Below are 16513 nucleotides of genomic sequence, written 5' to 3'. Positions count from 1 at the left end.
AAGTGACATGCAAATTCATCATGGGAAAAATCCTCAAATGAGAATTAAAGTAACACCAAAACAGGCAATTCAAAAGTAATTTTTCTTAGCTCTCTGCAGCTATGTCATTGACAGGTATAATTTAGAATGTTAATTGTATGTGTTAAATGCTCTCTTTCTATAGACTCTAGAGATATTCCACTCCCTCAACTCATGAACCAGTGAAACTGAAAATATTATCCAGCTTCCACTTATTATGTTGGTTCCATACACATTGATACAAATAAAAGTATCAAAAGACACCTGCTACAGAATTATATATAAATTAGCATTAGGAACTAGACTTGTTTAATCTGCAGAAGAGAAGAATGAGGGGGGATTTGATAGCAGCCTTTAGCTACCTGAAAGGGGGTTCCAGGAGGATGGAGCTAGGCTGTTCTCAAAGGCAATAGATGACAGAACTAGACACAAAGGTTTCCAGTTCCAGTGGGGGAGGTCTAGGTTGGATATTAGGAAAAACATTTTCACTAGAAAGGTGGTGAAGTACTGGAATGGGTTGCAGTGGTGGAATCTCTATCCTTAGAGGTTTTTAAGGTGCGGCTTGACAAAGCCCTGGCTGGGATGATTTAGTTGGGGTTGGTCCTGCTTTGAGTAGGGTGACTAGATGACCTTCTGAGGTACTTTCCAACCCTAATCTTCTATGATTATATGAACATGGGGCCCATAAAATCCACCATTTTAAGTTGCAGCTGATTTAGTCCTGAGAAGAAGATGGCTCCATGAACCAACCATTAAAAATATTTATAAAAGTGTTTAAAAATGTAAATAAAAGGTTTATTGGTTTAAGATGGTTCCTGCAACTTAATCACCTCAATCAAATGAAAAATCACATGGGTCCTGAAATATAGGATCACAAGGCATCTGGAAGTGTATCTTACATTTAAAATAAACTTTTACATAATTTATCCATTTGCTAACATTATATCAGATTATACAGGGAATCATATAGCCTCACTTCTACAATTATCATCACCATGTCATCTTGCATTCAACATTTATAGTTTATGGACATTTCACAAATACAATGTCATTTTGAGCCACCAAAAGACAATTTCAAACAGTGATTATAGGAGAAGCCGATAGCCATCCCTACGTTTAAGTTGCCTAGCACTTTCTATTATTGACCAATACTATTCAACATATTCATAAATGATCTGGAAAAAGGGGTAAACAGTGAGGTAGCAAAATTTGCAAATGATAAAAAACTATTCAAGATAAAAGTTCAAAGCATACTGTGAAGAGTTACAAAGGGATCTCACAAAACTGGGCAACATAAAGGTCAGATGAAATTCAATGTTGATAAATGCAATGTAATACAAATTGGAAAACATAATCCCGACTATACACATAAAAATGATGGGGTTTAAATTAGCTGTTACCACTCAAGAAAAAGATCTTGGCGTTACTGTGGATAGTTCTCTGAAAACATCAACTCAATGTGCAGCAGCAGTCAAAAAAGCTAGCGGAATGTGGGGAATCATTAGGAAAGGGACAGATAAGACGGAAAATATCATATTGCCTCTTTATAAATCCATGGTATGCCCACATCTTGAATACTATGTGCAGATCTGGTCGCCCCATCTCAAAAAAGATATACTGGAATTAGAAAAGGTACAGGAAAGGGCAACTAAAATGATGAGGGGTATGGAAAAGCTTCCATATGAGGAAAGATTAATAAGACTGGGATTTTTCAGCTTGGAAAAGAGATGACTAAGAGGGGATATGGTAGAGGTCTATAAAATCATGACTGGTGGGGAGAAAGTAAATAAGGAGGTGTTTTACTCCTTCTCATAACACAAAAACTAGGCAATAGGCAGCAGGTTTAAAATGAACAAAAAGAAGTATTTCTTTACACAATGCACACAGTAAACTTGTGGAACTCCTTGCCAGAGGATGTTGTGAAGGCCAAGACTATAACGGGGTTCAAAAAAGAACTAGATAAGTTCATGGAGGCTAGGGTCCATCAATGGCTATTAGGCAGGATAGGCAGGGATTTCTGTTTGCCAGAGGATGGGAACAGCCAATGGGATGGATCACTTTTTGATTATCTGTTCTATTCATTCCCTCTGAAGCACCTGGTATTAGCCACTGTCGGAAGACAAGATATTGGTCTAGATGGACCATTGGTTTGAGCCAGTATGGCTAGTCTCATGTTCTTATTATCTTCTTCCAATCTTTTTTGAGATGCTCTAAAATCTCCATCATTTGCAGCAGGTCTTTGAAATTCATCAGAGGGAAAGCCCTCAGGCTGAAGAAGTACTTTTTCATTGTCTCATGAAATCACACTCAAGTTCTCCTGATATGTACTGTTGAAAGTCACCATTTTCCTTCTCTTGCTTGCATTGCTTATAGGTCTTATGATCACATTGTGGTTTTCGAGTTAAGATTACACTAGCATTTCCTAACTTTTGATTACTTGACTTTGCAATTTAAATAACATTCTTTTAACAGTTTCTGTATGCAATATACTATATATTGAAGTATAATTATATAACATTTAATTTTCCTTTCACTGACAATGGCTTCCCAACCTACTCACACAATTAGCTTCATCCTGCCACTAGTGAATTTTCACATTTTAGTATAGTTCAATAAATGCTAGACTACATACTGCACTCTCTATTTTAAAAAAACTGGAAGCTGACTCGCATCAAAAAATCCATAAAGATCTCTATTTCCATATGCAAACTAGTAACACCACAAAAATGGTATAGGCAAGCACATTTTTTGCAGTGCAAGTAAACTTTATTTTTTAAAAAACAGCACCACCTTTTGTTACAAAAAAATATACCTGTAAATCTAAATCACTTAAAATCTGTACCTTTTGGGGGATATATATTGGTTCTTTTTTCACGGTCCTCAGTAAAAACTCCGGCATATTGTTTTCAATATCTTCACGTGTTCCCTTTTTGTGTAGTACTGCAGCCAGAAATGAAATGACCTAGAGAAAGAATGCAATTTACAGTCATCATACAGAAAATTTAACAAAATATGAATATGTCCTTCAGACAGTAGACATTCAGTGCACTACCCTGGAAGGTACTAAGAATCCTCAACTTTTGTTGACTTCATTCTTGAGATATGTATAAACTCATTTCCTTCTTCTGTAGAATCATATACCCTTGACCAGATGGAAAAAAGGGCTTACAAGGCTAGAATGTTTGCTAATGGGTGAAGAAAGAAAACAGATCCCTGAAAAATACAGTAGGTGTAGTGCAGGAAGCTAGGGAGAAATGCTGGAGGGGGCACACCTGGGAACTTTGCAAAGAAGGGAGGAAATAGGGTCCTTGAATGAGAAAACAGAAGCAGCATAGATGTGGTTAGTCCACCTGAAACTTCAGTCCAAAGTTTCCTTTGGGAAGAGAAAGGAAGGGTTTAAACTGATGGCTGCCCAATCCTATTAATATGTACTCTTCTATATTTCATAGATAAGGCCAGAAGGGACCACTATGATCTGCTGGTCTGACCTCCTGTATAACAGGCCATAAGACGCTCCTGAATTAATTCCTGTTTAAACGACAGCATGTCTTTTAGAAAAAACATTCAACCTTGATTAAAAAATTGCCAGTGATGGAGATTCCATCACAACTTGATAAGTTGTTCAAGTGGTTCATTACCCTCTCTGTTAAAAATCTGCACCTTATTTCCAGCCTACCTTTGTCTAGCTTCAACTTCCAGCCATTGGATCTTGTTAGATCTTTCTCTGCTAGACTGAAGAGCCCACCATCAAATTTTGGGGTCCCATGTAGGTACTTCAAGACTGTAATCAAGTCACTCCTTAACCTTCTCTTTGTTAAGCTGAATAGACAGACTCAAGGAGCTCACTCACAATAAAGCATGTTTTCAAATCCTTTAGTCAAGTGGCTTTCAATCTTTTTTCATTTGCAGACCCCTAAAATATTTCGAATGGAGGTGAGGACCCCTTTGCAAATCTTAGACATAGTCTGTAGACCCCCAAGAGTCCATTGACCACAGGTTGAAAACCACTCCTTTAATCATTCTTGTGGCTCTTTTCTGAGCTCTCTCCAGTTTAGCATCATCCTTCTTGAACTGTGAGCACCTGAACTGGACACAGTATTCCAGTAGCAGCTGCACTAGTGCCAAATACAGATGTAATATAACATCTCTACTCCTACTTGATATTTCCTTGTTCTTGCATCCAAGGATTACATGATTAGTCCTTTCGGCCAGTGTTGTACTGCAGCTCACATTCAGCTGATTATCCATAATGATCCCAAAGTCTTTCTCAGAGTCACTACTTCCCAGGATAGAGTCCTGGCTCTTCCTACTCTGAGGCCAGCAACAGGATTAGCTTTCTCCATTGAATTCAGGGCCTAAAGAACAACAAGGTCACCTTGTTAAGTTGAAACTCATTATCTGCTGATTTCAGCTTCTCTCTCAGACTGGAATGTGCATGGCTTGGGGTAATGTGGGTAAATACACTGCAGCATTCTGTAGTAGACTAGACTCCCAGTCTGAGCTACTTGGGGCTACACTTCTGTGGTCATCCAGAACAAACAGAAGGCAAAAGCACAGCAATTGACACGCAGTTTGGCCACAACAATCACATTTTTAAAAGCCACCCATGGCATGGTGTCCCAGGGACTGTGCAGCAGCAAGAAACAATTGTTTTGCCACTGCGGTGTTCATCTTTTAGAAGTTCAGCAGTTCCTCTATTGCTCACAGCAGCAGCCAGCTCCAGTCCCTTCCCTTTACAGCTGCCTCACAGCTGTTCATAGCAGGACAGAGCTAAAGCTGTCAGCACTACTGAGAGAAGAAGGTAGCCAACAGGGAAGGGTGGAGGGAGAAAGCCAACAAAGAATGCTGAACTGCCAGGAAAAAACCTGCAAAGGATAGAGGTGGATAGGGCAGAAAAGGGCCAAGCCACCATGTGGGACAGCAGAATAGAAAGCTGCCACAGAGGTCAAAAAAGGCAATAGAATTTTAGGCACTATTTTTCATGTAAACTGAGTGGGCAAGAGAGCTGCTGAAAGTTAGCAGGCATATCAGTGAATTTTAGGGTTTTAGTAGCCTGGTGGTGGGAAATTTTTTTAACCTTTTCAAGCATAAACTGAAATTCCCCAGAAAATAACAACAACCTCGAGAATTTTGAAGAATTATCCCTATCAAACTTTCACATGTTGGTAACTATGGAAGGACAAATCTGTCAGAGAAATCTGCTGCTCCTTCAATTGAAGCAGGAAGCAAACTGGAGAATCAGCAGCATAAAGAGAGGGAACTGAAGCCAAAAACATTTCACTTTTGTCTGAGACATCTCATCACAGATAGATAGGGGAGACAACCTCAAGAAACAATATAGTTTGAACTCTGTAAAATAAACATACATAAATTACTTTGTAAATCTGTCTTGCTACAACAGACATGGCCATTCCTTAGAACGCGCTGCAATAACTATATTACAGCACAACTACTTAGGTGGTCACAAGTTTAAGAAAATAATTAGGAAAAAGTAAAAACTTCAAACTTTATTCACTCTTCCAGTCTAACTTTGTTTTTAGCCTCTTTTCAAGGTGCGCTGGAAAAAGAATAAAGATCTTGCTACTCACCACATCCACCAGCACCACCCCTGTCTCCATAAAGAAAATCAGTAAATAAAATTATTTCTTCATATTTAGGGACACCACTAAGGTAAGTTAAAATAATGTTATTTTAACATTAAAGGTATGTCTATACTGACGGCGGCAAAGTCGCCGCCGCCAGATCGATCTTTCTGGATCGATTGAGCGGTCAGCGTAGACCCGCTCAATTGATCAGGAAGTCGACTGAGCAAATCCACCCCCTCAAGTAGCGTAGCACTGCGGCGCAGTGCAGTGAAGATATCGCGCAGAAAGGAAGCACAGCAGTCGACGGGAGTTACGCAAGCTACTCTGCGTAGCTTGCATAACTGCCGTCGATTACCGCCGAATCGCCAGGTCAGTGTAGAGCAGGGGTAAATGCACAAATGTAAGGACATTTACAATTAAGCCTGCACTTTGCCCATAGCCCACTCCCACTGTGACTATGGTATAACAGAAGGTAATCCTGCCTGCCATATGGATCAAGGAAGTGGCTGCCTGAAATATGAATTTTTTAAATTTATATCAGACACGACAGCCCTATGTAATCTCGAGGATAATATGTTTGGGGAGGGGGAAGGAGGAGTTTAAACAGTTGTTCAGCAATTCAAGACTTCATCAGGTTTAAACATTACACTCCTAAAACCAAATCCTGCAAACTGCTCCACATGGGCAGACCTTCATACCCATGCTGTCCCTTTGACTTCTGTGGGGATCTACTAAGTGCAGAGGTCCACCTATTCAGAGTAGTTTGCAGGATTGGGGCTTTAATGTGCTAATTTAACCTACTGCAGTGCCTCCTTCATGTTCATGTTATTAAAAAACAGCAGTATTTCCTAGTTAATAAAATATTCCATATCCAAACCCGCACCTTGAAAATAAAACCGAGCTCAACTCATTTAAATGAAATTTAATGGAGAAATTAATTGTCATCTTGAGAATTTGTATGCAATGTTACAAATCAAAATGAGTTTTTAGGCTGAATTACTTTTTGAAAAGGGAAGTTTAAGAAATGTTAAGAGTTTCTTAGCTATATCAGCACTGCAGGGGGTTGCTAAAATAAACTGTCTTAAATAGAAGTTTAACAAATCATTTAAAGAAACCAAGTTATTCATTATGGAACAAAGTTTAAATTAAGCCTCAAAGAAACCCCAAAAGAATAAAATCAACCAGAATAAGTGTTCCAATCTGCAATCTAATCTCTGGATTGGTCATAGGACAGCATAGCATTTCATTCCTGAAATGACAGACCAAATTATTATTCTGGGAAAGCATTTTTACAGACATCCTTCCCTATGCTGACAAGGAAAGAGTTAGAGGTTCTTTCCTTACACATTGTCAGTCAGCAACTTACACTATATTCTGGAGTCTGGGAAACACTGTAGTAATATTTCCCATTGGCCAATATGGAAGGCAAGGGGAAACATTTGCAATAGTGTTTTTGAACATCTCCTGATTATGATTAAAAAAAAAAAAGTCCTCAAAGAAATGGAAAAAAAACCTCACTCCCATGTCACCCACTGTTTGCATTAGTGTTTCCTAAAGGCATCCCAGCCATCTTCCAGAAACCACACTGTAGTTTGAGACAGGGATGGGAAGCTCAGCATATATACAAGCATGAGAAGATTTTTACAGCACTGTAAATTAGGTTAACTGATGTGCTAAGTGGTTAATTGAAGTGATTTAATATACATAATACTTATTTGTTTCAAAATGTGTTTTCTACACAAATAAGTGAGTCTCCTGCCTCTCTTGTATTTTCATATGCACTGCATTTCTTGCAGCTGAAGCTGCAGAGTATAAAGACTGATTTTTTTTAATATGTAAAATACTCTTTTAATGATACCATCTCCTTCAAACTTGATGTAACAATTAGAAAATCTCACATATTACAATTCCAAACAACTACATGCAATCAGTTGGGAAACAAGCGATGCAGATCTATCCCTTCATAATAAATTAACTATTCCGTACTACAGCAAAGCAAGTACGCCACTTACTATCACCCAACCTCATCTATGTGCTCCAATCTTGTGGGCAAAATGCTTGATATTTGAGTTTCTAAGAAACTTGCTCTCTAAAATAGTCTATGCCTTGTTTATCTGAAGGAGTATTCTAGCAATTTATATGCAGAGGTAAAATTTTAAATTCATCTTGATACTTTTCATTATAGTTATCAATGACATTGCGATTTAAAATTAGTTTTTCCGTTGTTTAGATGGTATTGTAGAGTTAAACAGATTGATTAAGGTTAAGAAAAAAGTTTAAGAACTTTATCTTTTAAAATATAAACTAAAAACACAATAATGTGTCACAATATAGTGAACATGTGTTATTGCTGGTATTCCTTCTCCTTTGAGAGGAATTTGTAGAGTGAGCAGGATGTCAAAGAACATTACCTACATAACTTTGACACAAGTCAAGTGAAAAATGACACACTGCAGAAACCCAAAATGGTTATTTAAATATTAGTTTGGTATTGAAATTGACTGTCAAATATCTTTGGAATTTTTTTTTAAATTAGGTTGTATGAGATACTTGCAGTTTACAACACAAAAATACTTCTACATCTACTGTATTTGAGTGCATCTGATTAGTTCCCTTTGCTTTCAACCTGATATTAACAAGAAAGTTGGACAAGAACAGGTGCAGCACTAGGCAAACAAACAGTTCACTTTTAGTCAAACTGAGAATGATACAGCACCAAGAGGAGAAGACACATTGTCTGGTACACCTATAAATACTCCCCCAAGGGAGACGCTGCCCAATTTACACATAATTTTATGCTCCCCTTTAAAGAGAAAAGTTTTTATGTTACAATGTGAGACAATGCTAAAGTGAGTAAAGAAAATTCTCAGTTAATGTTCCCATAGGCTGGGGGCGGGGAGGGACTTTACAGCAGTGTGGATGGAATTAGACAATGGGGGAGTGAACATGGGGGGTGATATATTTCTCATTCTGGAAGGGCGCATAAATATTAGATATTATAGGATTAAACCCACTAACTAAATAAAAAGAAGAGAACTAAGAACTTCCTTCCAGCCTAAAAATGTCCTCATTTTGACTGAATCATTCAACCCTGCTGATCCAAAACAGATTTGCATTAACATTAGATCTCATCTTTACTTGTAAGAATAGTAGCCTAAATCAAACACATTTCTGACTGGGAGACAACAATGAAATGAAACATCTTGGATCTTACAGAACTAATCTAGCTAGGATCTTCAAGGTTTGGAGGAACCTTGTAGTACTTTTCAAGAGCAGCACAAAACTCTTATGGTCTAGACAACAAGTGAAAAACAACTTAAGCCACCCTGTGCATGTCAGAAGTATAAAGCACCATTTATAATCACTTGTTATGATGTACAGGGAGTAATTTGCAAAATACCTCAAATATAAGACAAACAATGGGACTCTAGCTAGATATACAATTATAATTTCTTAAATAGGCCATTTAAAAAATCATTAACCCTTTTATATACCTTATTTCATAGAGCAAAAGCCCATAGTTATATCTGAACCAATAGTTTAAGATGACAAAATACCTGTATAGTTTTTCCAAGTCCCATGTCATCTCCAAGAATACACCCTCTTTTATGAGCATAATGTTCATAAAGAAACTGAACACCGTTCCTTTGATAATCACGCAGATATCTATTAATTGTATAAGGGATACAGTCCCCATCTGCAGATAACTCAAAAGCAACTGCAGGAAATGGAATCCTTTGGTTAGGAAAATAAGGCTTTTCCAGATCTTCATCATCAAATATTAAGCTTTTCTGGGGATCTTTACCAGCTTTGGCTTTACAGAGTTTCGTTATTAATATGTTCTTTTCTTCAGACCCCAAAAATGACACAACTGCAAATGATTTCCCATTCTTGTACATTTCAACTGACTTTATAGTGGCTTCACACAGTTTCCCATTTTCAGGAGATGGGGCAAGACACTTCTCTCCAGCATACCACCTGTCTAAAACAAACAAAACACAATACACACAAAAAAAAGGTGATGTTACAAACTTTGTGAAAAAAGTGCTAGGTCTAATTATGCTTTTGTTAACACTGTTCAAAATATTTTATTAAAACTATTCTGATAAAATACGTATAAATAATGCCCTTCATTTTTTATTTTTATGTATATAAGTATCCTGGAAATTTATCTGGTTTTATTTAAAATTTTTACAAATGGGAGAAAATCTGTAAAAAACAACAAAAAGGCAGCAAGTGCTAGGGAGGGGTGCCCAGTACTCACCATATAGCATTTGAGGAAGCTTTCCATTCCCTGAAGCAGTCAGGAGGTCTCAACTGCCAGGACCTGGCTCCCTATCCTTCTCACTCCCTGCCCCAGAAGTGGACAGCAGGTCAGCGGAAGGCTGCACCCCATGAATACCGGCCTTCCTGCCAGAGTGCCCTCCTGACCCTGACAGCCCTTCAGCATGACCCGTCTGTTTCCCCTGGTCAGACTCTGTTCAGCAGGGGAAACAGATAGGGCTCTGTGTCCTGGGGCAGGCTGATACAGCTGCACAGTGGAGGAGCAAGATGGGCACTAAGCCTGGTCCCAGCAGCCAAGACCACCTGCATGGAGTTCCATCTGCTTCCCCTGGCAGACATAGCCCCCTCCTGAGCCCAGCCCTTTGATGTTCACTTCCACACTGAAGGAATGGGCTTTGTCCAGGAGGGGCAGTACTCACAGGGTAGAGTGTTTTGCCCCCTGCAGGCCTGTCGCTGCAGTGGGTGGGTAGTCTCAGCTGCCAGAAGCCAGCTCCTGGCGGTTCTCACTCCCCCACAGCACAGAGGAAGCAGAATGGTGCTGTGCTGAAGGACCAGGTCAGGAGCGGAGCAGAAGGCTGCACCCCATGAGGAGAACCCTGCAAATCTGCAGATTTCTGCTTTACATCCACAGATTGCGGATATCAAATGTGGTTGGCCATTTCTTCGGATCACAGAATGAATGGATATACAAATTTTGTATCCATGCAGGGCTCTATGAGTACTGACATCCCTGCCAGAGAGAGCACCCTCCTGACCTCACTGGTCTTTCATAGCTGTCCCATCTACGTGCCCTGTGAAAAATTCCCGAGTGCCAAAAAATCCAAAATTCAGGTGAAAAAGCCCCCAGTAAAACCTTTTATACTGGCTTTTTAAAAACACCTGGATATTTTGGGGGGAAAATTGGTAAATACCAATAATGAAGGGCCTTGCGTATAACAAGGTTAGGATGAAAGTCACACTAGAATTATGATGTTTTTACTAGAACTGAATAATGTAAATAGCAATGAGGTATATATGAAAGAATAAGGACTAAAGCCTCAGTCCTACAAGTTGTTCCATGTCAAGTTCAATGGAGCTCCACACAGGAACAGGTGGCCACTGATGTGTAACATTCTGCAGGTTTGGGACCAATAGTAATCAGACAGGATGGCATGGTTAGAAAGACATTCTGCTGAATATAATTTAGTCCGATCTACTGACAACAAGAGATCTACTATTTACACTTACTGCTGTAGATATAATGAATGATTTCTTTCATAAATAAAAGTGCATAATCATCATCTTGCCTATCAACATGAAGTGTAGTTGAAGCTATGGCGGTCCCAGGATATTAGAGTCACAAGGTGTGTGAGATGGAACTAACTCCTGATGGTGAGAGAAAGCTTGTCTCTCTTGCCAACAGAAGTTGGTCCATTAAGAGATATTACCGTACCCACTTCATTTCTCAACATGAAGTCAAGTAAAGAGGAAAAGAAGCTCTTATTTAGGATCAACACAAATATGCCGCAGTGCATGAGAAAACAGTATAGCAGGGCTTGAAGAATCCACTTGCAATTTGATAAGAAGAGGTCCCAAAACCATCAATTTCCATAGAATGCTAAATATTTTTTAGAAAAGCTTGAAATCAGAATTGTAAAGAAAGCCTTATGAATCTGAACTAATGCTGTGCTGTCTTCTTGAATTTGTGGACATTCCGTTCCATTGCCTCTGGTGCTCACAGTTCTCTTAAACAGTAGCAGTGAAATTAAGACTGATTGGTTTCATGGCTACTATGCAGAAGAACCCTGTAGACAACAATGTTAAATTTCACTCTGTTACTGTTTGGAAGGATTATGAGCATTAACAGAGACAGGCATCTGAACTATTTGTGTGGGAGATATCAAAAAGTAGAGAGACTGGCAGTGAGGTACAGCAATGAGAAGCAGGAAGATACCTTCCAGGGCACTTGTCCTTACCCTGACTCCAACACAAACATCACAGGGTAATGAAAATACCCATCCATTTGCTTCTGCGCTCTCTTATATGGCTCCACAAAGGTTTTTGAGGGTGGGGTGAAATCTATCTACTGGTCCCCTCTTCAGGTTCAACACAAGAACCAACGGGAGAGGTAATACTCTCCTAACCACACTCCCTTGCTCTTTTTCCCTGGCACCTATGAAATCTATATATTTTCAGGACAATTCTTTTAAATGTATTAAATTAGAAATAGATTACAAATTTATTTTATTAAATGAAAAACAGTAATATAGAAAAATATATCTAGTCTCTGAAAGATTAGAATCTTTGTCTCGTCATTACTGTTACATTCATGTGCTTGGAGGAAGATCATGCATGTAAACTCCCCCACAAAAAATGTATGAGTCCTCATGCTAGTGTGCAAAATTAGAAGTGAAACTAACCAACGAAGAAGTGAAACGGACTATATACAACATGCTGTTAAAAGGTACAAAAACTGAAAAGGGGGCGGGGGGGGGGGGAATCCTGTAATCTCTTTCAGTTGCAGTAATCTCAGCTGTACCATGTAATGAAAATAAATCTAAAATTTGCAGTTAAAAATGTGATTTGAGATGACAGAGCCCTTTATTTTTAAGCCAGCAAATCAATTTTTTCCAGTTACAGGAAAAAAAGAGTGGAAAGCCAGAAAAAAGTCAATAGTCAAGTGTGAATGAAGAAATTCTGCCTATAGAATAGGGTTACATTTTAGTAATAATATTCATTATATGTATTGTGGTAGCACTCCAATTTCTAGCCAGAATCAGCACTCTTCTGTGCAAAGCACTGTGCTGAAAGATATAGTCACTCCCACAAAGAGATTCAAATCAAGTGAGCATAAGCAATATAAAGAAGAGGCAGCCAAGAGTAATGGCAAGAGACAATCACTACCTTGACAAAATCAAGGTGGCAGTGTTGTGAAAAATGCAATGAGCATTGCAGATTAACTCAAGTCTGGTCCACACACAGGTTATATACCTGTATAATTAGAATGTGATTTTTTTTTTAAACCAAAAAGGTTTATATTGGTACTTCCATGAGTGTGGGCACAGGTATACCAATATCAAAGTGCTTATGCTAATATAACTTATTCTCCTTTTCTGTATGAGAAAGCTGTACCAGTATAAGTACTTTTATACCAGAATAATTGCATCCATACTTGTGGAGTTGAACCACTTTAACGATACAAGTAGGAACAAAAGCAAAGTTTTTAAATTGCCAGCAAAAACATTAGTTTCGGGTCAGTCTAATTGTTTTGTTCCAATTTCTACATTTATTTCATATTATAAAAAAAATTTAAAATGAAAAATCAAAATGTCCCATTCAGAAAAAATTGAAATAATGTTTTGATCTTATAAAAATGCTTTCTGCCCCCTCCCCCATCTTCTTCCCCCCAAAAAGTTGTTGTAATCAACATGTTTCCTCAAAACATTTACCTTTTAGGGAATTGGCATTTTCCTACAGAAAAAAATTTCCAACCAGCTCTATATATCTGTATACTTAAAGTAGTATAATTTGTGTGTTTAGGCACAGCCTTACAGTACTTGTAACTATATAGTATTGCATTTTACATCTTCAAAGCATTGTGCAGATATTTATTAATCAAAAACCACACCTGAAAGGCAAATAAGTAATAACTTACCTCTGATATCGTCACACATTTCAATTTATAACCATATATGCACTTGCGACATCCATGAATTAGAACATCCAGACATCCATGATAACAAGAGAAGTCAGTGAGCCCATTCCATATGCTAAGACGGATGGAAGGAAAAGGAACCAGTCACTCAACTCTGGAGGTAGAACACCAATCAAGATGGGACTCTCAAAGCCTGTTGTGATGTTCTTACTTCCTATACGCTCAATGCATTATGTTTTGGACCCTAGTAAGCTGCCCTCTGTAAATAAAATGCTTGGGCTGGAATAGACTCATGACATCCACTAACCAGGCAAGCATTTTTACCATACTAGAACACACTGAGTAACTATCTACATTTGTAAAGACTTGAACATAAATAAGTTAAAACTGTCCAATGATCAACAAGGCCCATGCCAATCATCTGATTTATCACCTTTTCGTCTACAAGGGATACCAAATACCAAGGTACATCATTTACTAAAAATCTGTACTCTTGTACTTGATAGATTTTTTTCTTATACAGCATTATGTTTCAATCATCTTTTAATACACATGCAAACTCCCACTTTTAAATAAAAAACAGAGGAAATAACTGAATTGTATCCAATAGAGTACACACATCTCTTCTGCACAGATTATCAGACAACTAGGCATTTAAAACTGGGAATTAAACATATAAAAACTTTCCAGTTCACCTCTAATTATTCTTAGAAACCATACACCAAGTTTTAACTAGATTTTAACAAAACAGAAAATAAAGACTACATAGAACAAACAGGGCAAATAGAAACACACACAAAAAAACCCAAATAAATAAAAAGCTGGACAAGTAATCTCAACACATAAACCAAAATTTATCTAATCTCTGCCCTCCACTAAAATTTAACTGAGGCAGTGTGATCAGCTTGGAAATAAAAAATATGTTGCAATAGCATTAAAATCTGGTGAAAATAAATATTATCTTTGTCAAAATGGTATTTAAAATTTGAAGGGAAATCAATTTAACAAAGACTTGTGAATATTTCTGAAGAGAAAGCTACACTAACACATACACACTTTAAGGATCAAGTTTTGCATTCCTTGTGCACCCATGCTCTGTGTGCACAAGTAATACAGGACTAGGCCCTTTTATTACATTATATATAAATTCATTCTGTTAAATTATTTCCGTATTACCCCAAGTTAAGAAGCCAATCCCACTCTTCTTTTCACGCCTCCCCTTTATCATGAAATCAAACCTTGTGTTTAGGAAGCAACAAAATGTTCAGTGACAGGATAACACCTCCTCAATCCTCACTCCCATCTCCCAAAGTATATCAGGATTTCATTTACAGACACATGGAGAAGATCGGCATATGCCCCAAATCTCTGTCACTTTCTTGCAAAAGAGGGGGAGGAGGGGAGAAGATAGCATAATCCCTGCTCTGAGTGTTGTTTCTGAGGATATTAAAACACCAGGAAATACTTTCCTCTGGAACTGGGGTATTTAAAAGGCAGTTTACTGAGGCGTCTATGGAATTGGGGACTGGTTGGCATGTGTTGATAGTGAAAGAACAGTTTAAAGGGCAGGGTCTGCCCGTGGGGTGAAGAGGCGGCGGGGCTAAAGGGGCAGGGTTTGCAGCCCTTGCCCGTGAGATGGGGCCTGGCCCGGGGGGTGTGTTTGTCTGACTGGCGCTGGTCAGTTGCAAATCCCGCATTCACTGTCCTGGCGGGGGAAGGGGGGTGCGGCGGGGTGCGGCGGAGGTGTGCGTGGGACCAGGGCTGGGGCGGGAGGCTGTTCCAGGCATGGTCGCTCCCCGCCATGGTCAGTGGGGACCAGCCCCCGGGCAGCTCCCGTCCCCGTCTCCGAACTCGGGGTACAGACGCCGAGCACCCGCCTCCCTCCCCCCCTCACATGCGCTGCCCCCGCCTGACCTCGCGACAGCTGCCTGCGCAGCGCCCCCTCCCTCACCCGGCGTCGCGCAGCTCTGCTACAAACAGCCGCCACCGACCAGGCCAGCGCGCGGCGCGACCGACAACAGTACAGCGGGCGGCGCCAGCTGCCTAGACAGCTAAACAACATCGCGCGAGATGAGGAGGCGCTACGGGATTCTCTCTTAAAGGCACCGCCGCACCGCAGCCGCGGAAGAAGGGTTGAGCGTCCGCCGCTGCCTTCAGGAGCAATAACGTGACGTTTCGCAGTGTCCCCTCCCTCCCCGCTCTCACTCTGGCGTGGCTCGCGCCGCGCGCGTGTTCTCCCGAAGCAGCGCAGGGCTGGGCTGGGCTGGGCTGTGGGTTCCCTCCCGGCGCCTCTGCAGGGATGCAGCCAGCCCTGTGAAGTGATCCCCCTCCAGGGCCTTGCTGCTGGCACGTTCCTCAACTGCAGGGCCCCTAACCCGGCGAGCACGTTGCTCGTGAGCGGAGTCCCTCTGTCTGGGAGTAGCCACGTGCCTTGTCACACCGCTTAGCTGGAGGGGTTCATTGGAGGGTAGAGGCTAAAAGGACGGTGCTGTAAAAACGTTCGCTGTTCAAGTCGGGTATTTGCATCTTCTCATAGCGCTCACAGTTGCATAACACTGAAAGTAGGAGGCGTCCTTCGGGCTCCAAAGACTGTGGAGATGCGCCCTGGAGAGGTAATCAGTTGATTTTATGGCAGCCGTGACTATTGCTGAAGAGGCCCACATGAGAAAGACAAATCGCTGCCACATTTGTCACATTTAAAGGGAGCGTTTCAACCCTTTGGGCTCTGCCTTCCGCAAGCCCTTTTCTCCTGAGCTATGCTGGACTGCTTCCCCTCATAGCTGTGGAGACCTTTACTGAGCGCTTGTTTCCAAAGGCTGCGGTTCTGAGTGTGATCTATCCAGTTATCCATATCCATCTCCAATTCTTTGAGGTCTCATTTGCACACATCCTTGAAACGCAAATTTTGGGCATCCTTTAGATCTTTTTCCAGATGCCAGTTTGCCATAGAGGATGTCCTTTGGGATGCACCCATCATTCATTCAGCACCCAT

At 40.1% G+C, this 16513-nt stretch overlaps 1 protein-coding gene across 1 annotated transcript in view; it reads right to left on the bottom strand.

The window, feature by feature from the left end:
• The window catches only part of ERCC6L2 (ERCC excision repair 6 like 2), a 103085-nt gene extending 88070 nt beyond the window's left edge, over positions 1-15015 (bottom strand). Inside the window, exons 1-4 of the mRNA XM_067568599.1 lie at positions 14854-15015; positions 13522-13636; positions 9161-9585; positions 2861-2980 (exon numbers count right to left, since the gene is read on the bottom strand). Of these exons, the coding sequence (XP_067424700.1) occupies positions 2861-2980; positions 9161-9585; positions 13522-13540 (564 nt within the window). The 5' untranslated portion in view covers positions 13541-13636; positions 14854-15015. The remainder of the gene's footprint in view (positions 1-2860; positions 2981-9160; positions 9586-13521; positions 13637-14853) is intronic.
• Positions 15016-16513: the final 1498 nt, after the last annotated feature.

The sequence above is a fragment of the Emydura macquarii genome, unplaced genomic scaffold (assembly GCF_026122565.2).
Source record: "Emydura macquarii macquarii isolate MOO-44397 ecotype Brisbane River unplaced genomic scaffold, CSIRO-AGI_Emac_v2 contig_2897, whole genome shotgun sequence".
Lineage (NCBI taxonomy): Eukaryota > Metazoa > Chordata > Testudines > Chelidae > Emydura > Emydura macquarii.
The sequence above is the reverse complement of the archived record's forward strand: the minus strand, read 5'-3'. Positions and strand labels throughout refer to the sequence as shown.